At 44.7% G+C, this 25,420-nt stretch overlaps 1 protein-coding gene across 1 annotated transcript; it reads right to left on the bottom strand.

Moving 5' to 3' along the window:
* Positions 1–22,697: 22,697 nt before the first annotated feature.
* LOC111144329 (THAP domain-containing protein 4-like) lies at positions 22,698–23,399 on the bottom strand. Its single transcript, XM_022498581.1, has one exon. It carries the CDS (start codon positions 23,295–23,297, stop codon positions 22,815–22,817), a length of 483 nt encoding a protein of 160 aa, XP_022354289.1. The 5' UTR covers positions 23,298–23,399; the 3' UTR covers positions 22,698–22,814.
* Positions 23,400–25,420: the final 2,021 nt, after the last annotated feature.

Raw genomic sequence — 25,420 nt, 5'->3', positions numbered from 1 at the left:
TCCTGGAGGCCTTGTGGATTCTCTGTTTTCTGTTTGGTGCTAGCTATATGTTTCTATGGAGGGTGGGAAAAAGTGAAAGAGGAACTTAAAAGTCTAGATCACCTGTACTTACAATTTACTTACTGTTTCTCTTGAAATAACTTGCCCTTTTTATGTATATTTATTTTTTAAATTTTTTATTCAATTTTTTTCAAAAATAAATTTACATAAATTTATTTTTCAAAGAAACTTTATATCATAACTGTAAGCGGCAAGCTCACTGTGCCAGATGTGTTTCAGAATTCATATTTTTTTTCTGATTTCGAAAGGTGATATGGTGTATATATGCCATGTTTGTTAACATCCCCAGAGGGCCTTAGAATGAATGAATATTTCTGCAGAGAAATGTATGAATATTTACACCAAGTGGGATAAAGACTATTTATAGCTTGCCTCAAATCAGCTTTGGCTCCAGACTGACAAAAAAACCTTTCTTCTTCTTCTTTTTTTTTTTTCTTTCAGAGCTTTTTGGAATTTAGAATGTGGATGAGTCGTATCACTTGCTGGAAATAAAAGGTAACAGAAAATATATTATCACAGAAGAAGCAATGCGTCTAGACTAGCATCCCGCTCAGCCTCCCTGCTGTGGCTTCGGAAGGGCTCTGGCTGAAAGGGAATGTCACAGGGGAGGTGTGACAGCCTCCAGAGCCATGTTAACCACGGGGACCGGTACTGGGAGTACTGAAACCCCACGTGATACTCTGGCAATTTTTCTGTAAAGCTAAAACAATTCTAACATGAAAAGTTTATTTAAAAATACAAAAGTTGACTAACACCAAAGCAGACTTCCTCCATGATGCTGAGGAATGAAAGAGAATGAAAAGCAAACTCACTCTTCTCCTGTGGTCCTCTGGTCTCCTAAGGCCTCCTGGTGCCACCTGAAGTTCTCCCCCTCTCCCAGGGCAGCTCTGGTTCTTGGAAAACCTCGGCTGGGTCTGGGCCAGGCTGCACTTTCTCCGAATATCTTTGGGGCTAAACTCTTGGGGTTTTCTCTGTGGACAGTGTGGTTTCATTAAAGGTGTTTAAATGGATTTGGTGGTGCCTTTATTGGGGTGTAAGGGTGAGCAGTTTGGCAGGAGTGGAAGAAGTTGGGCAGGGGGGAACGAAAAGTTGGTGGTCATGAAGGGACAGATGTAGGACAGATGTAGGGGGGCGGGGAGGGTTCCAAGCGGCAGGAATCTGGGCCCACGGGAGGTGCTTGAGCAGGGCAGGAGTATGTGGGAGAGTGTGTTAGGGGGCTGGCTGGGGCAGGATGCTGACTTTGAGAGGCTCCAAAGTACCTAACCGAAAATGTCATTCGTGGGGCTGGAACCCAGAGCTCAGAGCCAGAGACACAGATCAAAGGGGGCCTGGAGCCAGAAGATCTCTCCAGAAGAACCCTCTGTCCCCCAGTCCCCACCCCCGGCCCGCTGTGGTTTAAACTGGGAGGTCGGCAGAGGGACCCTCATTCTGGATGGAATGGCCCGCTGTGGTTTAAACTGGGAGGTCGGCAGAGGGACCCTCATTCTGGATGGAAAGGAAGCTTGGTTCCTGGTGGTTGACCAGGAAGCCGATAGAATGAAATCTAATCTGCTAAGGATGTGGACCCTCCCCTAGGACCCAACGCCCAGGGCTGCCTGAGACGAAGCTGTTCTATCATAGGCAAAGGAACCAGCACAATGATGATGATGATGATGATGATAATGAAAGATGACCACAGAGACATCCCAGACAGAGCAAAGAAATAGGGCAGGCTTCTTGAGGGTCTGCAGGCCTGTTTGCCCACAGAGGACACTCATCCTGTCCATGAGCCTAATTTCGTCCTCCAATCTCTCTCCTGCCCACCAGCCCCTTGCTGGAGCCACCAACACTGGAGACCTCAGGCCAAGGCACTGCCATTCTGGGACTTATCCTAGCTGCTGGAAGCAGGAGAGAAATGGGTCCCGGGGAAGGGGGGGTTGGCTGCCAGGTGCAGTCCCCTGCCCCCAAAGGCTGGCAGGAGTGGCAGCGGGCTGCGGGCCTGCTCGGGAAGCGGGTCAGCCTGCCATCCCCAGCAGATGTCAGTCTGGGAACAGGAAGCAGCTTGTTTGGGGCTTCTAAAAAATAAATAAATAAATAATAACTACAACCACAAGAACGGTCTTTTATTCCAAAGTAAAAAAATGCTTTAATGACTAGAGCATTTAGCCCATTGGGGGTTTTCATTGTTTTCAATTATGTGCAATTCTGAAAGGAGCGCACAAATTCTGAGCCTGAATGGAGAATTGTGGGGCTGCGGATTTGTGCTGTTTTAAACATTTGCTTTACTACTTTAAGAAGAGAACTGTAAAATGGAAATAATGATATATTATTACAAGTAAATTACACTGTGGAGTAGCATTAATATTGCAGTTGAAACCTAGAATTTGAAATAAAGATGGAAATATTCATTTGTACATAGTTTTTGTTCTTAGAAAAATGATTTGGAATTAGGCGAGAAGCTTCCTTCGGCGTCTGCGTACCCAGCCAGGCTCAGCGCTTGCACCCGCCGAGCTCCCCCAGCAGCGCGGGGCCTCAGGCAGGCGCGGAGGCAGGGGACCCCCCGAGTTCTCAGACATGGGGCGGGGGGCCTCCGTGCTTCCCCAGCCAGGCGGACCATTGGTGCATTACAGAAGTGTGTGATTTGGAGAAGGGAATTGGGGTGGTGGGTAGACCTAACAGTTTTAGGTGCGTGGGGACAAACCCTGGATGAGGAGGTGGTGGTAGCAAGGGACAAATGAGTCTCATTCTTTGGGGGTCACCATCTCCCTTCGCGGAAGCAACCCCTATTGCCAGACCTGGCACCCCATCCGCGCCTCCTCCTCCTCCCCCACTTCTGGGAGGAGGGCAACAGGGGAAAGCTTATGGTACATAACTTCCTTTTATTTGTCAGTTCAAGTTTTTTTTTTTTTTAATTAAAAAATAGTTTTTTAAAAAAAATCTCTGTGTTGGGGAACTCTCCTCCCTCAAGCGTTCTTAAAACCCATTTCATATAACGGAGCTCTGCTATGTTTTTGAACCAAGCATCACGGCGGACTGGTCCCCGTTATCTGAGACCGGGGGCCACTGCTCCCATGGCTTCCCCAACCAATTTCCTGGCCTGGCCCTATCCATTCTGCCAAACTCTCTTCCAGTCTTCTCTGCCTTTGCCCCTGAGACCCCTCGGTGCAGCTCGCGCTCCTCCCTCATCCCCCATGGAGGCCACTGGACATCAGTGTCTTTGAGAAGTCTTCACGGGAGCCCCTCACCGCACCCTCCCTGTTCTGCTGCCGTTAACAGCGTTAGCACGCATCTTTTAGCACCGGTCACAGTGTATAACCCCCATTTGATTAGGAGTTCCCTAGGGTCACTAAATTCAATAAATGGTTGTGGAAGGAAGGAAGGAAGGGAGACTTTAGTGGTCTGGGAGGAGTGACTGCGAAGTATTATTTATTGAGCACATTACAACAACCCAGTGCAGGGCAGGCATGCTCTCTCTTTTCACAAATGAGGTCAGAAGCGTTAGTAACTTGCCCCAAGACACACAGCCAAGGAAGAAAAGAGCAAAGATTACAGTTCGGGTCTGTGTGACTCCCCAGATCACTTTTTTACTCTACAGGATGGGACAAGGACTCTCAAAGAATCTGCAGTGTGTACACCGAACACCATAGAGAGAGCTTTATGGTTCCTGTGGGTTCCTTGGAATCTCCAGAATGGTCTAGCGAATCCCAGGGGTCCTGATGACCAACCCCTTCATAACCTTTTGGTTGGAAAAACTTCAAACCTTGAGAAAAGTTGAAAGAATACAACAATGAACACGAGTATATCTTTCATTTTGGCCAATACACATATGTGCTTATATATGTATTTCTGTGTTGAGGGTTTGGATTTTTTTTGGGTTTTTGGCTTTTTTGTTAACCTGCTTCAAAATGACCTGGAGATGTCATGACATGTGATTCTTAAATATCTCAGCATGTTTCTGTTAAGGAGAAAGTTTTTCCTCCATAACCATAACACCGTATCACACCCAACAAATTTCACATATACTTAATCGTTAATATACAGTCTATATTCAAATTTGCTAATTAGTCCATAAATGTCATTTTATAGCTATTTTTGCTTTTTGATCCAGGATCTAATTAAGGCTCACAGATATTGAGTTACCTTTTCTCTTTAGTCTCCTGTAACCTCAGTTTGATTTTTTTCTTTTTCAAGATGCTGATGTTTTTCAATTCAGAATACTTTTCTTAAAAAAAGAAATTTAGGGGCGCCTGCATGGCTCAGTGGGTTAAAGCCTCTGCCTTCGGCTCAGGTCATGATCCCAAGGTCCTGGGATTGAGCCCTGCATCAGGCTCTCTGCCTGGCAGGGAGCCTCCTTCCCCCTCTCTCTCTGCCTGCCTCTCTGCCTACTTGTGATCTCTGTCTGTGAAATAAATAAATAAAATCTTTAAAAAAAATTTAATGTAAGCTCTACTCTCAATGTGGGGCTTGAACTCACAACCCCAAAATCAGGAGTGGCATGCTCTACCGACTGTGCCAGCCAGGCACCCCCAGACTAATTTTCTTGTAGAGTGTCCCATATTCTGGATTTCTGTTTGTTCCCTCATAGTTCTCCCCAGGAATACAACATAGGTGACATTGTGTACTTCCTGCCATGTGTATCAGGAGGCATATAATGTTAGTTTGTCCCATTACAGGTGATGTTAATATGTTTGATTACTTGGTGTCGTAGGCAGCCCCCAGGATGGCCCCAATGGTCCCTAGTTCTAGATATTCACATCCGGTTTCACCCCCGCCCTCCTTGAGTGTGGGCTATACACTTAGTGACTCACTTCTAAAGACTGGAACATGACAGGAGATAGAGACTGCCACTTCTGAAATTGGATTATAAAAAGGCAGTGGTTTTCATTTTGGAGTTCTCTCTCTTTCTATTTGCATCGCTTGTCCTGAGGGAAGCCAGTGGCTGTGCTGTGAGGCGGCTGCGGGGAAAGGCCCGCAAGAGTGATCTTGGATGGGACTCTGCTGAGGCTGGCAACAGCCACCTGAGTGAAATAATCCACTGTAACAACTTCTTTCTGACAGTCAAACCCTCCCACATTTGGTTAGTAGAAGTTCTTTCAAGCTGAGCTCTGTATCCCTCCCACGCGTTCCCGTCAGTCCTTGAGCACTTGTTCACTCTGTATTTTCCTTGTCACAAACCTGGAGCCGGCCATCTTTCCAAGGTCTTCTAGTGGAGACTGGCATTCAGGAACCAAGTTTTGGCCTCTAGGTTGCTCATTTGCACCATCGTTTATAGAACCTTTTAGTGGACAGAGCTAAAAAAAGTACTTAAAATTTTTTTTTTAAAGAAATTTCTTTCAATTCAAATCCAGCTCCATAGGGTTCTTCCTCCCCGTCCCATTCCATGCCTGTATCTCTCTTCCTCCATAATGAGAACCCTGATTCCCACCTGCATCAGTGTATCTCATCATTTGCTTTTACAGTGCCCTCAAAATAGTTTCAGAATTACTCCTTCAATACCATTTCCAAGAAGCCTTCTAAGAAAAAATTCAAGACTTGTTTGCAGTTCTATTTGTTCTTAGAATGATCCCAATAAAGGTATACAGAGTATAGTATTCACAAACCACTGAAATGAACTCTGCGTGTGTGTGGGGGGGGGGGGCTCCATGATCAGTCTGATACGCAGTCAGGTACTTTTGTTTCTATGTGTGTTTAGTTTTAGTTTTAGGGCTTGGTTTCTTCAAATCTTAAAATTGAATTTTTTTAAAAAAGATTTTATTTTGTAAGTAATCTCGACACCCAACATGAGGCTCAAATCCACAACCCTGAGATTAAGAGTCGCCCTGAGCCAGACAGGCACCCCTGAATTTATTTTTTAATATACCAAACTTTCACAAGGTTTAAAAGTCAAAACTATATATAATAAAGTACACTCAGAAGTCTGACTCCCATCTTTATTCCTTCCACTCAATTCCCACCTATCCACTATAAGCAAGGTTCTTATTAGTTTCTGGTTTTTTCTTCCTGGGTTTCTTTTTCTTATACAAAAAGTAACATACTAGGGGTGCCTGGCTTGATCTCAGGATCATGAGTTCAAGCCTGGTGTAGAGATTATTAAAAAAAAAAAAAAAAAGTAACATGCTATATACCACTACTGAGCACCTTGATTTTTTCACTTAATATATATTAGAAATCACCACATGTTAATTCATAGAAATATTCCTCAACCTTTTTTGGCTTTATATTACTCCATTGTGTGAATTTACCATAGTTTATTCAGTTAGTATCCTAATGGATTGAGCATTTATATTGTTTCTAATATTTTAGTATCATTATATTAATAATAATAATATTCTTTATTAATAATTAATTTAATAATAATAATAATATTGGGTGGCTCAGTCCGTTAAACGTCTGCCTTCAGCTCAGGTCATGATCCCAGGGTCCTGGGATTGAATCTTGCATCAGGTTCCTCAGTGGGGAGTCTGCTTCTCCCTCTCCCTCTGCTCCCCCTGCTTGTGAGCTCTCTCTCCCTCCTGACAAATAAGTAAAATTTTCAAAAAAAAAAAAAAAAGTCTCAGTGAAGAACCTTATAAAAATACTGTTTTACATTTGTGGCAATGTACTTGCAGGGTGAAGTACATTGGAATACACTGGAATTCCTGGAATTAGAATTGTTGGATCAAAGGGTAGATGCACAGGTAGTCTTGCTAGATATTCCAAATTCCCTACCTAGGCGTTGCACCAGTTTGCACTCCCACCAATGATTGTGAGAGTGCCTTTTTCCTCACAGCCTTGTCAGTGGAGTATATTAACAAAGTTTTGAATTTTTGACAATTTGGTAAACACTAATATGTCAATGTAGCTCTAGTATGTGTTATATCATCATGAGTAAAGCTGAGTATCTTTTTATATTTTTATTAAGACAGTTTTTTTAAAGTACACATCTTTATTTTTTAATTTTTATTTATTTATTTTCTTAAGTAATCTCTGCAACCAACATGGTGCTCAAACTTAGGACCCCAAGATCAAGAGTCCCTTGCTCCTCTAATCAAACCAGCCAGGTGCCCCCATCTTTTAAAATTTATTTATTTACTTTTTAAAAATTTATTTATTTATTTTTAAAAAGATTTTATTTATTTATTTGTCAGAGTGAGCACAGGCAGACAGAGTGGCAGGCAGAGGCAGAGAGAGAAGCAGGCTCCCGTTGAGCAAGGAGCCCGATGTGGGACTCGATCCTAAGACCCTGGGATCATGACCTGAGCCGAAGGCAGCGGCTTAACCAACTGAACCACCCAGGCGTCCCCATCTTTCATATTTTTAAGACCCATCTACATATTTTGTATGTGTGTGTGTGTGTGTGAATTGTTTATGCTTTTTGCCCAATTTTCTATCAAGTTTTGGCTTCTTTTTTTTCTTTTTCAATTCTAGTATAGAAAACATAGAGTGTTATATTAATTTCAGGTGTACAGCATAGTAATTCAACAATTCTATACATAACTCCCATCACCTGTTTCACCCATTGTCCCCTGTCACCTCCCCTCTGGTCACTATCAGTTTGTTCTCTATAGTGAAGAATCTGTTTTTGGGTTCCTCTCTCTCTCTCTCTTTATTTTGTTCCTTCATTTCTTAAATTCCACATTTAAGTGAAATCATATGGTATTTGTCTTTCTCTGGCTGACCTATTTCACATCATATAATACCCTCTGAATCCATCTACGTTGTTGCAAGTGGCAAAATGTCATTATTTTTTGTGGCTGGGTAATATTCCATTGTGTATATATAGCACATCTTCTTTATCCATTCATCTATCGAGGGACACTTGGGCTGCTTCCATAATTTGGCAATCGTAAATAATGCTGCTAGAAACATCTGGGTGTATGTATCCCTTCAAATTAGTGTTTTTGTATTCTTTGGGTAAATATCCGGTGGTAGAATTACTGGATCATAGGGTAGTTTTATTTTTAATTTGTTGAGGACACTCCATACTGTTTTCCACAGTGACTGCACCAGTTTGCATTCCCACTAGCAGCGTAAGTGGGTTCCTTTTTCTCCGCATGTTCACCAACGTTTCTTATTTCTTGTGTTTTTAATGTTAGCCATTCTGACAGGTGTGAGATGATATCTCCTTGTGGTTTTGATTTAATTTTCCCTGATGATGAGTGATGTTGAGCTTCTTTTCATATGTCTGTTGGCCATCTGGATGTCTTCTTTGAGAAATATCTATTTATGCCTTCTGCCCATTTTTTAGTTGGATTATTTGTTTTTTTGGTGTTGTGTTGCATGAATTCTTTATATATTTTGGCTATAATTCTTTATCAGATATGTCTTTAGCAAATATCTTCTCCCATTCAGGAGGTTGTTTTTATTTATTTACTTGAGAGAAAGTGAGAGTGAGATAGAGAGAGCATGGAGAGAGAGGGAGAAGCAGACTCCCTGCTGAGCAGGGAGCCTGATTCAGGGCTCAAACCCTGGACCCTGGGATCATGACCCAAGCTGAAAGCAGTTGCTTAATCGACTGAGCCACCCAGGTGCCCCAAGATTTTATTTTCAAATAATCTCTACATCCAATATGGGGCTCAAACTTACAACCTAAGGATCAAGAGTCACATACTCCACTGACTGAGCCAGCCAGGCGTCCTGTCTTTTTGTTTTGTTGATTATTTCCTTTGCTGTGCAAAAGCTTTTTACTTTCCTGTAGTCCCAATAACTTATTTCTGCTTTTGGTTCCCTTGCCTCAGGAGACAAATCTAGAAAAATATTGCTGTGGCTGAGTCAAAGAAATTACTGCCTGTGCTCTCTTCTAGGATTTTTATGGTTTTGGGTCTCATATTTAGGTTTTTAATCCATTTTGAGTTGTGTGTGTGTGTGTGTGTGTGGTGTGAGAAAGAGGTCCAGCTCCATTCATTTGCATATGGCTATCCAGTTTTCCCAACACCATTTGTTGAAGAGACTGTCTTTTTCTTGCCTCCTTTGTCAAAGATTAATTGACCATATCTTTGTGGATTGATTTCTGGGCTTTTTATTCTGTTCCATTGATCTGTGTGTCTTTTTTTGTGCCAGTACTGTTTTTATTACTACTGTTTGTAGTATATCTTGATATCAGGGATGGTGATACCTCCACTTTTGTTCTTTTTCAAGATTGCTTTGGCTATTCAGGGTCTTTTGTGGTTCCATACAAATTTCAGGATTATTTGTTCCAGCTCTGTGAAAACAGTTGATGGTATTTTGATAGGGATTGCATTAAATCTGTAGATTGCTTTGGGTAGTGTGGACATTTTAACAATATCTGTTCTTGGGGCATCTGGGTGGCTCAGTGGGTTAAAGCCTCTGCCTTCGGCTCAGGTCATGATTCCAGGGTCCTGGGATCAAGCCCTGCCTCGGGCTCTCTGCTCAGCAGGGAGCCTGCTTCCCCTCCTCTCTCTGCCTACTTGTGATCTCTGTCTGTCAAATAAATAAATAAAATCTTTTAAAAAACAACAACAACAATATCTGTTCTTCCAATCCATGAGCATGGCATAGAATTATTTCCATTTGGTTGTATTGCCTTTAATTTCTTTCATCAGTGTTTTATAGTTTTCAGGGTACAAGTCTTTTACCTCCTTAGTTAAGTTTGTTCCTAGGTATTTTATTATTTTTGGTGCAATTATAAATGGGATTGTTAATTTCTCTTTCTGCTACTTCATTATTAGTGTATGGAAGTATAACAGATTTCTGTATATTGATTTTATATCTTGCAAACTTACTAAATTCATTTATCAGTTCTTACAGTCTTTTGGTGGAGTCTTTAAGGTTTCCCAAATATAATATCATGTCATCTGCAAATAGTGAAAGTTTTACTTCTTCCTTACCAACTTGGATGCATTTCCTTTTTCTTGTCTGATTGCTGTGGCTGGGACTTCCAGTACTATGTTGAATAAAAGTGGTAAGAATGGATATCCTTGTCTTGTTCCTGATCTTAGTTTTTCATCATTGAGTATGATGTTAGCTGTGGGTTTTTCATATATGGCCTTTATTTTGGCCTCTTTTTCTCAATACTTAAATGTTCTTTATAGTCCTAGTATTATAGATTAGCCTGTATCTGTGGTAAATGTTGCAAAGTTTTTCTATCATTGTGCTACCTTTCTCTCTCTCTCTCTTTGCCATAGAGCAGCGTTTTTAAAAATGCTGCTGAGTTTAGTAATATTTTCTTTTATTGCATTTGGATATTTTATTTTTCACTGGCAAGCATTTATTTGGGAGTTGGGCTGGGCTTGGACTGGGTTCCCATGTATCCTGATGTCCTAAGTCTCTCCCTTTTGTGAGGTAAAGTAGTGAGACTTCTTTCCCCTTTGCCAAGAAGGTAATGGGGAATTGTAAGCAAGCCTGTCTGATTGATTTTTTCATCTGTTTTTCCTTCAAGAGGTCAACATTGCCTCTCCTTAACTGAAGGAATCCTGGTTGGGGAGGGTTACAGACACTTAGCTCTCATTGGGGAAGATGAATGTCTCATGAGAGAGAAGGCTGCCTCATATCTTCTCTTTTCCATAGGAGCAAGTACCCAGAGCTGCCATTGGCCTGTATAGGATTTGAGAAAATTCCCCCACACCTAGGGTGTAAATAAATCCATCTGTATTTCCTTCTAATACTTGTGTGGTTTCATTTTTTTTACATTTACATTTCTGATCCATTTGGCATTTATCCTGGTGGATAGTAAGAGGTATGGGTTCAATTTTCTGATAGGCAAGGTGGCCCCCATGGAGTGGGGGTGGGATGACACAGGGAAAATAATCTGTGATTTCTTCTAGTCTGAGCCACTAGGTGGCACTCCTCTAGATTCATTTCTGTGGGACCAGGAGGAAACGCTCTAAGTCTTCAAAAGAAAAAGGAAATGACTTGCTAGGTTTAATTGGCCAAGAGGAAGCCCCAGTGGGAAGTTCCCTTCCAGCCACACGATTTTGACGTCTGTAGTCAGACTGCGCTTCTTTGCCCTTGTTAGAAAATATCACTTCCTCCATATCACTGTTTCCCACCAGGAGTGCCTGTACGTGCAAAGACTGCTTTTGTGGTGAGTGGGCCCTGGCATAAGGCCATCCGGAAAGAAGTCAGGAAGAGGTCAAGATGGTCACTGTCCTGACCTGTTCTTCCTGGGGAGCCTGGAACGGAGAGTGACAAGACCGTGGTTCCTGTCCCAAAGCTACAGCCAATGGGCCCTGTTATTGCACACATGCTACTTAGCTTTCTATTCCTCATCTGGAAAATGGTACGACAATGCCTTCCTTACCCATGAGCCAAGGATGTCAATGGGATAAAACGATGCAAGTAGAAATGTGTGGGGAAAGTAAAGAACACTGTGCAAACGTGTTTTTGTTGTCATTATGGTTACATTTTACCATTTGTGAATATGTCACTATGGAAGTTACAGTGGAAGAGCTTGTATTTCTAGGCTAATTTGCTGTTGATCAGGTGATTTTTTTTTTTTTTAATGTATCCTCTCTCTTTTGCTTAGTGAGAAAATGGACTTGGTTGGCCTAAGGATTGCCAAAGTAGAGACCCTGGCAGAGTGCCCACGACAAGCTTTCCTCTCAGCCACTAAACCCCCAAAGTTGTGTGCAAAGGAAATTATCTATCTGTATGTTTTTCACAGCTTGTATCGGGTTACTAAAGGGCTTCATAGTTCAAAAGTGGTTAAGAATGATAGATCTGAAAAAGGGAGGCCGGCGGGCCCCGGTCCTCCTCCCCATTTGGCTTCTATAAAGACTGAACTGGTTCTAGTCCCTTCCTAGCCCCTAGATGAGATTTAGGGCTCCTGATCTCACTTCTCACCCTAGCTAGTCTGGAGCGAGAGAGAAGAGAGATGGGGGAAGGGTCTAGAAGTGGTATGGCATGTGTAGAAACCAAATATGAAACTCCAAGGCAGTGATGGCTCTGCACGTAGGTCAGAAAACAATTTTGTGTTGTAAAACTCTGTCATGCCACAGTAGTCTTCTTTCTGTTCCTCAAATGTGCCAAAGCTGTTCCTACTTAGGACCTTTGTGGGGGCAATTTTGATTATCTAGAATGTTCTTTGCCCTGGCTCCTCCTGACTGGCTCCTTCATATCAACTCCAATGTCATTTTCTCAGAAAAGTCCTCTCTGATCACAACCCACCGCACCCCCTAGCACAAATTATCTTTCAAGAGTCCTATTGCTGTGGGAAATCATCTTTTTAATTTGCTCATGTATTTGTTGTCTGCACTGCTCCCCCTGCCCCCCGCCACCAACCAGCAGAGTGAAAGCACCCCTTGGGCAGGAATGACATGTTATTTCCAGAGCCTACAATACTATCCAACACAAAGCAAGTACTCAACACATGCTCACCAAGTGGATACGTGTCTTAGAGAAGGAACTGTGTTCTTATTAGAAAGTACTGTGTCAGCATCTTGGACTCTTCTTTTCTCCTTGGTGCCCATGTCCAAGCCCTCAGGTCCCACCTGCGTATTCTACTTCTGAGAAATGTCTGCTACCTTTCCTCTGTCCCCTCCTGCTCCCCCACCCCCACCCCCACAGCTGCTGCTCGGTTGCCTAGGTATTATTAGCCCTGTTCCTCTCACCCTGCTGCCCAAGACTTTCCAGAAACACAGGTGTCCCTGCCCCAGCCCATACCCTCCTCCCTTGTCCCCATTCACCCCCACTCCTGGGACAACTGAGCCCTTTATATGTCTTCCTGGCCTTCCTTGGGGCTGAATCAAAGTATCCTCCCCATATTAACTCCAAGCTTTGCTTTTGCAGCTTACAGATCTTGCCTCTCTCATTAGGGGAGCCCAAGCAAGGCAGAGTAAGCAGCTCTTTGGGAATCCTGGGAGAAGGCATAAATGTCTGCCCCTGAGGTGCACGGGGCTTCTGAGGGCAACAGGGTGGGTGTGTCAGAGAGAACTTACTGAGATGTCTCAGAGAGGGCCAACAAGGACCCCCCAAGGGCAGACCTGGGCCCTTCGACAGCTCCAGGGGGGGCCCGTGGGCTGAGATGCTGGGGCTGGCCTGCCACAATTCAGTGAAGCCCTCGAAAGGACTGGAACGGAGCTGCACCCGGGCGGCTGTCCCTGTCCCCCCGTTTGGCTGAAGGGATAATGGTACAAGGGTAGCAGGTGGCTGTCGAGTAATTTCAGCGGAAAGAATGCAAATCTGGCGAGAAGGGAGATCTTGGCTTTGGTGGGGGAGCAAATACTGACCTCGGGTGATGATGTGGCCCTTCTCTTTCCCCAGCTGTTGCCAGGTGTGGCCCGACAGGGCTTAGCCGGCTGCTGCTTGCTCTCCAGAAGAACCCCCTTTGGACTGAAGTAGGAAAGCTTGATGCAGGTTGTTCAGGTAACGACATTTAGAGACCTTTCTTATGAAAGACGTTTGATTTCCTGTGAGTTACTGCCATTAAGGACATTTATTTCTTATACCAAACGTCTCAATTCATCTCGTCTCTAGAGATCATTTCGTCTCATACTGTATGCTATCTCAGCAGAAAAAAATGCTTTCCCCAAATGTGTCAGTGCTATTTTTAAAAAGGTTCAGTGACCTATTTCTGTAATTCTCACAGACACTGAAAGAACAGCAGTCTATTTAGGCTCAGCTCTGTCACTGAAAAGTTACCCCTGCCAGGTGTTGCCTGCAGAGGGGCCACCTCGCGGGGCAGGAGAGAAGTCTGAAGAAGTACGAGGAGGGTCGTCAGAGTGAGATCCTGGGAGCATAAACACACATTCGCCCTCACACCTCTCCAGGTTGGAGCAGTGTCCTGGTGACTGCAGTCCAACTTTAGCCCGATTTGACATTGGGAAATTCTCAATAATTGACTACTTCCCAAAGTACCTGAGAAGACAATTTACAAAAGAGGAACTTGGCTCATCGACTGATACACGGAAAACAGGTTAGCTCCTCTAGTCATCACAGAAATGAACATTATAGTAATGCCACTGTCAGAACTCACCTATGCTGGGAGCAGTCAGGATGGCGATTACCCTTCAGTCGGGGATAAAGGGCCAAAGGGGGCATGACAGGTGCTTCTGAGGTTCGGGTCATGTTCAGTTTCTGATCTGGGGGCTGGTTACTTAGAAGTCTACTTTGAGAAAATTCGCTTATGATCTGTGTACTTCTCTGAGTGTGTGATAAGCCTCACCGAAAAGTTTACATAAGAAAACCAGCTCACTTTCTACCTATTAAGTTATATATATATATATAGAGAGAGAGAGCGCGCATGCAAGCGAACGCGCCAGTGCAGCTGAAGCCATATGAAGCTGCAATTTTCACATATTGCTAGTGGCCGTGTACATTAATAGAGCCCTCTTTGGGGAGTGATTTGGCAATATGAATTTAAAAAATCTTAGAAGCGTTTGTATTTGTTAACTATGAAATTCCACATCTGAGACTCTATCTTAAGAAATAGTCCTAAATGACCAAAAAGGTTTATGTGCATGTATGCATTGCAATGTCATTTACAATAACAAAAAAATGTATATTAGTAAAACATTGAAAGCAATCTAAATGTCGAACTATAGGGCAACAGGTGAAGTTTGATAAATCCACACGATGACATTTTATCACTTATTATAGTTAAAGTGAGCAATGACAGAAGGAAATAGAATGTAGCAAGTATAAAAAGCAGGGTATAATACTGTAGGCACAATTACAACTGTGTTTAGAAAAAAAAGGAGCACCCCTATGCAGAGAAAAATCACAAGATTAAAAAAAAGTGATCAAAGTTTACATTTGGGTAACAGAACTATGGGCAATATATTTTCTTTAATTTACTATCCCATGTTTGCCAAATTTTGTTTCCTGAATCTGTATTACTTCAGTCAAGGAAGTAATATTTAAAGAGTAAACCTTGTGGGGTTGCCTGGGTGGTTCAGTGGTCAAGTGTCTGCTTTGGCTTAGGTCATGATCCCAGGGTCTTGGGATCAAGGCTCATATCGGGCTCCCAGCTCAGCAGGAAACCTGCTTCTCCCTCTCCCACTCCCCCTGCTTGTGTTCCCTCTCTAGCTATCCCTCTCTGTCAAATAGATAAATAAAATCTTTTTAAAAAGGCGGGGTGGGGGGTAAGCCTTGTGCCTTCTATTCAGTCTCAGAGGGTGCTGCCCTCTGATTCTTCTAGGTCCCCTACACTCCTGCCTAATATCACCAACCCAGGTGGAATGAAGCATAGAAAATGGTCACTTCTGGGTGGGGAATATATTGAAGCCAACTGTGCTCTCCATTCTGGCTGATACATGCTTGGTTCCGATGGCCCAGGAAAATTCCTCAAGCTCACTACCAGGGCTACAAATGTGCCAAGGTCCTACAAAAACACTTGAAATCTGGGGGTGGGGGTGGGGAGACAACTGTTGGCTCAAAAATAGGAGAAGTGTAAGATTAAAATTCACCAATTTTTATTGCAATAGCTATAAAATGTAAATTACATCAGCTCCTTTAACTGTTAACATTTGATTTCATAAAAAATTTCATTAAATTTGAGACCAATTTGTCGGTTAAATTTTTGTTATAGTCAAGATTTTCTGACTTCTCATGACCTTTGAGAGAAATACTAGCTAATATATATTAAATTCCTTTTTGGTAGCCGTATACTTTAAAAAGAACACAGAATTAGGAGCGATCTCTCAGAAACAGCAATATGATTGCGTCTCTTGTGGGATAGGCTGGGTTTCAGGCTTGTTTACAGGTAGGCTGGGGTCTCCGTAAGTGAGAGGGCCTTCGCCAAGCCATCTTTATTTCTTCCCTCAGGTAATGGCGACTATTAAAGGGCTTCCCATCCCATCCGTGCCCTGCTCCACGTCTGTATCTGGTAAACATCCTACATGAGCGCCCCAAGCCCTCCTAAGAGAAGTCTGGGCTGACCCTAGGCCGGGTAGGCTCCTCCCCTGCCTTTTCCCCTAAGTTCCCGCTCCCCCCACCCTCTTCCTTTTGTCAAGCCACTTTCCTTATCCGAGGGTCCTTATGGGAGGATCCTTATCGCCTTCTGCCCATTGCCCTGGGAGTTCTCGGAGAGCCCAGACCACTCCGTAAAGATCTTTCTTAACCTTGGAAACACTCCTGGAGGTGAGGAGGTTTTGTGTGAATGACAGGAAGGGGGAGGGGTGGGAAGAGAGACAGGGCTCAGGAAGGGGGTGGGGTGGGGGTAGAACCCCAGGATAGGTGAGGCGGGTTTGGACCTCTGGGTAGGCAGAACGCATGGGGAGGGGCTGGGATAGTGAAACCAAGGGATGGATGGCCACCAATTTAAATGGGGTGGGTTGGGTTGGAAGCCAGGGCTGTGGCTGTGAGGACCCCACTTCACAAGGGTGGGCAGAGAGGGGCCCCTACGCTGCTCAGTCGGTTAAAAGTCTGCCTTTTGCTCAGGTCGTGGCCCCAGGGTCCTAGGATCGAGTCCCCCATTGGGGGTCCCAGCTCAGCTGGGAGCCTGCTTCTCCCTCTGCCTGCCCCTCCCTGTGCTCGCTCGCGCTCTCTCTTTCTGTCAAATAAATAAAATCTTAAAAAAAAAAAAAATGTGGGCAGAGCCACCACACCAGGGAGGATCCCCACTCCTTGTGGGCCTGGCAGAAGAGATGAAGACAACAGGGGCTGTGAAGTTCTTGGGCTTCCAGCAGAAAGAGCAAGAAAGTACAACCCAGAGGCATGAGACCCCTGGAGGTCAGCCCTGCAACAGTGAGCTCTTAATGGCCTCGGACTCTGGGCCAGGCCGGAATTACCCCCCAGTGAGCAGCAGAACAATGCTAACCCAAGCCCCCGTTTACAGATGAGCACAGGTGGGCTGAGGAACCCGCCCAAGGACACACAAGAAGGAAGTGCAGGCATGGAGACGTGGCTCCAGATGCCTTCCCAGCGCTGGGTTGCCTCCAAGCAAGACTGAGGCTGGAAGAGCGTCCCCAGGAACCGGTTATTAGAAAGCCCCGAGGCAGTGAGGTGAGGACCTGCAGCAGAGCAGCTGGAGAATTGCCGAGTCACAGAAGGGGGAAGAAAGGAGACAGGGAGGGACTATTTCATGGAGCAAAGGGGTGTTTGCAATTTCGCAAGTGTATTTGCTACTTTTCTCACATCAAGAAGCAATCGCCAGTTAATACTTTCATCCTTCTAATGTCTAAAAAATTACCCTAGAGCTGCTTCCAGGTGGCACATGGAGCTTGTGGCCAGGAGTTGCCCATGCAGCCACCAACGTGGACAGCTTGTGCCAAGTCTTGTTCTTGGCCTTGAGTTGTCCCAACCTGAAGCTGAGAAGTCGTGCTCTTCCCCCCGCCCCCTCAGGGTGCCGGACAATGACGGTGCTGGAGATGGGGTCTGATTTCCTCATCATGGGAGGGACCTGATGGTGTGGTTGCCCAGCTTGCAGGCTCTGCGCCTGATGAACATGGGTGTGAGGGGCCAGCAGCTCTCTTGGCCTACAGAGTCGGTGGAAATACATTGTGCAAGGACTTGCATCCAGCTTTTAGTTTACAGTGGGAAGTTGGAAAGCTTCTGTTTCATAATCCTGGATCAACGCAGTGCATCCAACATTCCAAAACTCAGTAGATTTCTTCTAGTCATTGGACTCATCTGTGTCCTGTTGGGTTTTTCCATGACCAGACCCGTAATACGTATGAACCTGCCAGGCTGTCTATCTGAGGGGTTTGCGGGCCTTTTGGGAAGAAATCAGCGGCTATGGGTTTGCTCCTGATCGTGAAGTTTTAAAGGTTGTGCCCATCCTCCCATCTGAAATGTGGAAAAGGATGGAAAGGTACAGAAAAAGAAGCATCTCTGAAAAGAAAGAAAGCCTGTCATAGCTTGGCCTAGATGTCTTGGGAAGGAAGAGACAAACTTGTCAAACTTTTTTTTTTTCAACAACATAAAGTGGCATTTACTTATGAGTTATCTCAATTCATTCATTCATTCTTTCTTTTAAAGATTTTATTTATTTTTTTGACAGAGAAAGAGCGCGGAGGAGAGCACAAGCAGAAGAAGCAGTAGGCAAAGGGAGAAGTAGGCTCCCTTTGAAGAAGTCAGGCAGGGAGCCTGATGGGGGGGCTTGATCCCAGGACTCCGGGATCACAACCGGAGGCAAAAGCAGATGCTTGGGGCGCCTGGGTGACTCAGAGGTTAAGCCTCTGCCTTCAGCTCAGGTCATGATCTCAGGATCCTGGGATTGAGCCCCGCATCTGGCTCTCTGCTTGGTGGGGAGTCTGCTTCTCTGCCTACTGGTGATCTCTCTCTGTCAAGTAAATAAATAAAACCTTAAAAAAAAAAAAAAAAAGGCAGATGCTTAACTGACTGAGCCACCCAGGTGCTCCTTAGTTTCTCATTTCTTTTTTTTTTTTTTAAGATTTTATTTAATTATTTGACAGAGATCACAAGCAGGCAGAGAGGCAGGTGGGGAAAGTGGGGGTGTAGCGGGGGGGGGGGAACAGACCCCCTGCTGAGCAGAGAGCCAGATGTGGGGCTCCATCCCAGGACCCTGAAACCCATCCCATGACCTGAACCAAAGGCAGAGGCTTAACCCACTGAGCCACCCAGGCAACTGTTTTGTTTTGTTTTTTTACAATACCTTTTTTTCTCCTTTTTGAGAACAGATTTCTGGTTTTCAGGAATTAATGTAAAATCAGGAAGCAAGAATCCTGTAAGCTGAGATGGCGTTTACCTGTGCTGTTTTGCCTTTCAACAGAGTGGGGACCAAACATTATTGCAGATATGTATGTAAGTTGGTTTCCTGAACAATAGAGTAGGAAAGGAATAGAAGTAAATAATTTTTCTAATTAAAAAATATTACCAATTAACATAGCACTAAAAAGCTAAGCACATGTCCATGACTCGCTTAACTTCTCCCTTAATGCAGACCACCAGTACCAAACACTGGAGGCCTTTCTCTTCATTACTCAACATTATGGGTTTTCATATATTGTCATCACTCACAGATCCTCTTCCGGGGCAATGCTGTGTGTAGAGCCCCCTGGAAAAGTGAGGAGGAAGGAGACTAGGACGGTTCTGCCTGGAGGCCTTTACTCTGGATATTCCCTCTAGGGAAGCCTGAGTGTCTCAGTCAATTCAGCATCTGACTCTTGATTTCAGCGCAGGTCATGATCTCAGGGTCATGGGATTGAGCCCCTTGTTGGGCTCTGCATTCAGTGCAGAGTCTGCTTGAGATCCTCTCCCTCTGCCTGTTCCCCCGCCTCTCTCAAATAAATAAGATAAAATAAAATAAATCAACAACTGTCTTCCCTCTGGTATCTTGGCTAACTTCCTTGCTTCCCTCAAGTCTCTCACCATCTCACCATCCTGTAATACTGTGGCCAGCCCCCTGCCCCCACACTGAGGGAGCTCCTCGCCTCCCCTACCCTGCTCTATTTTGTTCTTTCCTTTTTCCACAGCAACTGTTACCACTAAGTAATACATTGAGGCATTGTCTTTTAAGTTTCCAGCACATCCCCCCAACCCCAACTACAACAGGGTAAGCTCCTAGAGGGCAGATACCTTTGTGTCTGGTTTTCTGACCTAATCTAGATGTTGGGAGCAGTTCTGGGAGAGAAAGCAGTAGAAGCTCCATTAATATTTTTGGAATAAAAAAGGCACCATCTCAGTGGGCTGTGACTCCTTCATAAAACAGGAAGGGCTGTAGCCAGTGTTTGGAAGACGGGCAGCCTTTCCTAGGGGAGAGAAACAGAAAAGGCGTCCCACATAGAGGAGTGACGAGCAAATGCTAGAAGGTAGGAGAAAGTTAGGTCATTTGGGAGGCAGTGAGTAGACAATATGGCGGTGTCAGGATGTAGGACATTGGATGCTGGAACAATGGGTGTGGATTTTCTTCCATAGGCAGTGGGAGGGTAGGGAAATGGTGGTTATAGAAGGGTTTTGAGCAGGGAAAGGACTTTAAGCAAATGATTTTTTTCTGAGTTTATTTATTTATTTTTAGTAATCTCTACACCCCAAGTGTGGTTTGAACTCATGGCTTCAAAATCAGAAGTCATAGGCTTCTCCGACTGAGGCAGCCTGGTGCCCCAAAAGTTGACATTTTAGAAAGATTAATCCGGAGGTGGGGTGCTTTTCAGGTGGGAGTGGTCCCCTCTGGGATGTTTTCCTCAATCCCCTCCCCTTGCCTTTCCCTCCTCATGAGCACTCTGGGGATTTACTGTACCTCATCTTCACTGTGCTCTCACTACTCCAGTTTTAGCCAGAATCTGAGTCTGAAGATGTGTGGCACTTCTTAGATTTGGAGGGAGGAGGCTTTGGCTCTGCCCGCTCTCCTTTGTCTAGGTGAAGTCAGGGGAAGCAATATCCGTGGCCTCTGGTTAAAAATGGCATGTGGCACTTACGATGCTTCCTCCTGCTTCTCCATCTTTGAATTTGTGCTATGGTCCCCAAGAGGGATGAATGAATGCTTGAGATTTCCCTAAGCAACACTGAAATTCCAAAGGAGTGAAAGGTGGGGAGACCTTTGACCAGCACATCAAGAACATGGATACATTAGAACTGGAGCCTTGTGTTACAATTGCAAGTCAAACTCCAAGTGGGGTAACCAGCCCATTAGCGCAGGCCTGTGAAAACTGGCTTTTCTGCCATCTCTACACACACACACACACACACACACACGGGTGCACACTCTCACATACACACATTCATTGGGCCCTGGAAAGATCAAGGCCAACTGCAAAGTACCCATTCCCCAAGACTCCTAATTTATATTGGGAACTAGCTATAAAGCTCCCCCTGTTCCCCAATCTTCCCTTGCAATGATAAAGAGCATGTCACATCACACTAAATGTGACACTTAATCAAAACCCATCTTCTTTAACAAACCCTTAACCTCCAGCACATGAGAGTCACCAAGGCCAAGGGACGAGACAGGGAGCCAACTCAGGTGGCACAGGCTTTGATTAAGATGATACAGATTTCCTTTTATTTCACTTTCATCAGAGTTGTAAAATTCGAATCTATCCCCTTTTTGATTTGACAACAGCACATTTCAGTAGAGGTTGACACCAAAAAAAGATCAGGACTTGTTCTCTCTTCAACCCGGAGTAGACGATAATTTCTCTGAATCCCCTTCAGTAATGATCGTCAGAGCTTCTAATCTTCCCATAAGCAAGTTTTGCAGGGGACGTGGTTAAACGGAAGCACAAACCTGCCTGGCATCTGGTTCCTTTCTTAAGTGGTATCTAAATAGCCTTAATCTCTAGGCCCTGGAAAAGACCTCCCCTTCTCTGCCTCCTTTCTTGGGTCTTTTTTTTTTTCTCAGACTTAAATCCTCCAGTGAATTCTTTCGCCAGATTTCTGGGGCAGGAAATCAACTTCGCTGCCACACAGTACTTGAAAAACTTGTAGGGGCTCCAGCAATTGTCCCTTTCTATAGCATGAGCCATGGTTTTCTCTCCTGATGGGTGAGGGATTTTGTTTTACAATTATGTAATCCCTAGCTAGATCCCAAAAGAACAAACGTGTTTCTAGCTGTTTAATATACATTTATTGAATCTCAATTAGGGATGATGGAGGTGTGATAAGAGGAAAGATTATTCTGCTTTCAAGTAACTGCAAGTAAGATGTGGCATGCACAGCAGGGTGGGACAAATGGCTACAAGCCTTCCAAAGCATAGACAGTGCATGGATCCAGAAAACATTAGGCATCTACTGTGTGCTGGACCCTGTTCTGGGCACTGGGATATAGATTTGTACACACTGGACAATATTCCTGCCTGCAAGGCACTTACAATCTAGCAGGCACTGGGCACATTTTCAGCTTTTGAACAACCCACACTTGGCCCTTTGTATGTTGACCTTCTCTAATCACCTTTTACAGTCTGGGTCTGGACTTGGACTGGGTGCTGTGGTCATTACTGAGAAAGCACAGACATGACCACCAACAAGACTAGAAGACAACTTACAGAATGGGAGAAGATATTTGCAAATGTTATATGCATTTAATACAGGATTAGTATCCAAAATACATAAAGAACTTATATAACTCAACACCCAAAATACAAATAATCCAATTTAAAAATGGGCAGAAGATGTGAATAGACATTTCTCCAGTGAAGACATCCAGATGGCCAAGAGACATATGAAAAGTTGCTCAACATCACTTGGCATCTGGGAAATGCAAATCAAAATGAAAATGTGATATCACCTGATAGCCATCAGAATGGCTAACCTCAAAAATACAAGAAACAAGAAATGTTGGTGAGGATGCAGAGAAAAAGGAACCTTCTTACACTGCTGGTGGGAATGCAAACTGGTATAGCCACTGTGGAAAACAGAATGGAGGTGCCTCAACACATTAAGAGCAGAACTACCCTATGATCCAGTAATCACTCTCCTGGATATTTACCCAAAGAAAACAAAAACACTAATTTGAAGGGATGGATGCACCAAAATATTTATAGCAGTATTGTTTACAAGAGCCAAACTATGGAAGCAGCCCAAGTGTCCATCGATAGATGCATGGATAAAGAAGATACGGTATGTATACACAATGGAATATTACTCAGCCATAAAAAAGAATGAAACATGCCATTTGCAATAACATGGATGGATTGAGAGAGTAAAATGCTAAGCAAAATAAGCCAGTTAGAGAAAGACAAATGCCATATTATTTTACTCATCTGTGGAATTAAAGAAACAAAACAAACGAACAAAGGGGAAAAAAGGAAACAAACCAAAAAACAGACTCTTAACTATGGAGAACGAACTCTCTTCACTTTTTTTTTTTTTTTTTTAAATAAAGGCCTTTTATTTGGTTTATCTACGCTGTTACAGGAACCCGTGGCAGCACTCTGGGGCCCACGAGGCCTGCGGCCACGCCCACACGGGCTGTGAGCATCTATGGAGAAGCCGAAGGGTCACGGGGTCACCTTCTTGTAGGTGATGTGAAGATGCTGAGTCATGGGCTGGGTAGTGGTTGCCATGGAGACCGTCTGTTCAAGTTTGCCTTCAGAATTCAGCCTGAATTTTCGGGTGATCTGCTCCACGTGGGGCTCCTTGGCGAAGGAGATCCTGGCAATGGAGTGGGACGTGATGCACAGCTCCTGCCCGTTCACCTCGCCCTCTTCCACCTCCACGATGCCTGTGTTCTGGGCACTGACGAAGGCCACCTTGTTGGTATTGGGCTTGAGGCGGATGAAGCCACACTCCCTGTGCATGGGTTTGCGCGTGTCCGGGTGGAAGGCGTTGAACGAGAAGTTCAGCACAGGCTGGCCCACGTGGGAGATGTACACCTCCTCCAGGTATTGGAAAAGCTGCAGCGTCGGGAAGGTCCCGGCTCCCGGCGGGTCTGACAGCCAGGTACCCAGCATCCAGGACAGCGGCTCCACCACGGGGTTCATCGTGGGAGGCTCGCGGCTGAAGGGCAGCAGGCTGCTCAGGTAGGGGAAGCTCACTCTCCGCAGCTCGTGCAGCTTCTCCTGCAGCTTGCGCACCTGGCTGTTGCTGGAGGAGAGGTGGGTGGGGGCTTGAGTGAAATAGAAGATGGGATTAAGAGTATACTTACTGTCCTGAGCACTGAGCGCTATAGGGACCTGCTGAATCACTCTATTGTACACTTGAGAGGAATAGAACACTGTATAGTAACTACACAGGAACTAAAAGGAAAAGGAAAGGAAAAGATAAGAAAGGAAAGGAAAGAAGAGAAGAAAGGACAGACAGGAAAGGGCACTTATCTTTTACTCAAAGATAGAAAAAAAAAGGCAGAATACCCAGAATATTTCAAAGTGGAAGGGGAAAAATGGTTTTTTAGAAAAAGCCTATGTTTCAGCCAGAAAGAGAAGATAAATAACAGTAAAGAATCTTCTTCCCCAGACCAGGTTAAGGCTAAAGATTATGGACGAACCCAGACTGAGAACACAGAAGTTGGTGCCAAGGGCCAGGGCAGGAAAAGAGTAAGTGTTGGGCCTGCCTTGACTTTTCTAACTGGAGGCCTTTCCATCGCCCCTAGAAGACAGTCTTCAACTTCCCAAGGGGCCCAGCAAAGCATCACCTGGATCCATGTCTGTGCGTGAGTGGGTGCGGGATGATGGCCCATGCGCAGATCAGTCGGCAGAGAATGCTGGTGGCTGAGGGTGGCGAGAGCCATCGGGAGCTGTAGCAGCAAGAACTGCTAGAACCTGGTGGTTACTCAGCGGCCTGTGGCCTGCATTCTACTTTCCCCCATACAGGCCCCTGAACTGCTTGGGAAGCAATGCAGCACACATGGGAGGGAACCACGGGCCCCAAAGCCAGTGAGAGCTGGGGCCCAGAAGGCTGCCTTTGTCCTGGAAGAGGAGCTCCTTCCCCTTCCTCACCTGGCAGAGGAGCCCAGGGTGGTGCTCCAGTCCCTGGTCAAAGTTCCTAGGGATTAGCTTCGACCGCCCCTCTCACCTCCCTGTTATACCCAAGAGCTAACCCCTCCCAACCAGCAGGAGGACTGCGAACCTCATTACAGAATTCAGTCACGTTGAGGTGAGTCAACAGGTGTGTTCTGTTCTCCTCTGAGCTTTTGTGATAAAACTGTCTGCACTTTAAGCTTTTTATTATGCTTTTTTTTTCAACATAAAAGTAGAGGGGATAGTATAAAGAGTCCCATTTACCCATCATCTAGATTTAACCATTAACATCTCACCAGATGCTATAGTCTGAGTGATTATGGGCCCCCCATCAATTCATAGGTTGAAACCTAACCCTGAACATGATATTAGGAGGTGGGACCTTTGGGAGGTGATTAAGTTATGAGGATGGGGCCCTCATAAATGGGTAAGCGCCCTTATAAAAGAGATCCAAGTGAGCTCTCTCACCCTGTCTGCCACCAGAGGTCACAGTGAGAAGACACCATTTGCGAACCAGGTGGCAGGCGCTCATTAGATACCAGATCCGCCGGCACCTTGACCTTGTATTTCCAGCCTCCAGAACATCGAGAAGTAGATTCTGTTGTTCATAACCAGACTACAGTATTCTGTTATAGGAGCCCGAGTGGACTAAGACACTGTATTTGCTTCATGAGGTTTTTTTCTTCAGCATTTTAAAATAAATCATAGACATCGTATTTCACCCCCAAATAGTTCGGTATGTACTTTTTGAAAGATGAGGGTGTTGTCTTATATAACCACAACACCATTATCACAATATCAAAATTAATAATAAATTCCTAAATATTTTCTGATGCGCAGTCCAAACTCAAATTTCCTTGATCTATGCCAAGATGTCTTCTTATAGTTGGTACGTTTGAATTGGGATCCAAACAAGGTCCACACATTGCATATGGCTGTTATGTGTCTAGATGCTTTAATGTAAGAGGATCACTTTGAAGTATTCACCAGTGGGTTGTTCTCACCTGCCCCTCTGTCCTGGGCTTCAGCGAATCTCTCCAGGTGTACCCTGAGGGCCCTTCACAGCAGTCCAGGCCCCAGAGTGACCGGGGTCTGGAGGAGGCAGCCTTGGCATGCAACCAGAAACACGGGGTTTCAAAATTTCAGCT

Source organism: Enhydra lutris, unplaced genomic scaffold, assembly GCF_002288905.1.
Source record: "Enhydra lutris kenyoni isolate GAN:26980312 unplaced genomic scaffold, ASM228890v2 scaffoldscaffold1, whole genome shotgun sequence".
NCBI classification, from domain to species: Eukaryota; Metazoa; Chordata; class Mammalia; order Carnivora; family Mustelidae; genus Enhydra; species Enhydra lutris.
This window is presented reverse-complemented; position numbering and strand designations above follow the sequence as displayed.

Excerpts from the sequence above, each read along its gene's own strand:
- LOC111144329 (XM_022498581.1), bottom strand. The coding sequence starts at position 23,297 with ATGAACCCCGTGGTGGAGCCGCTGTCCTGGATGCTGGGTACCTGGCTG.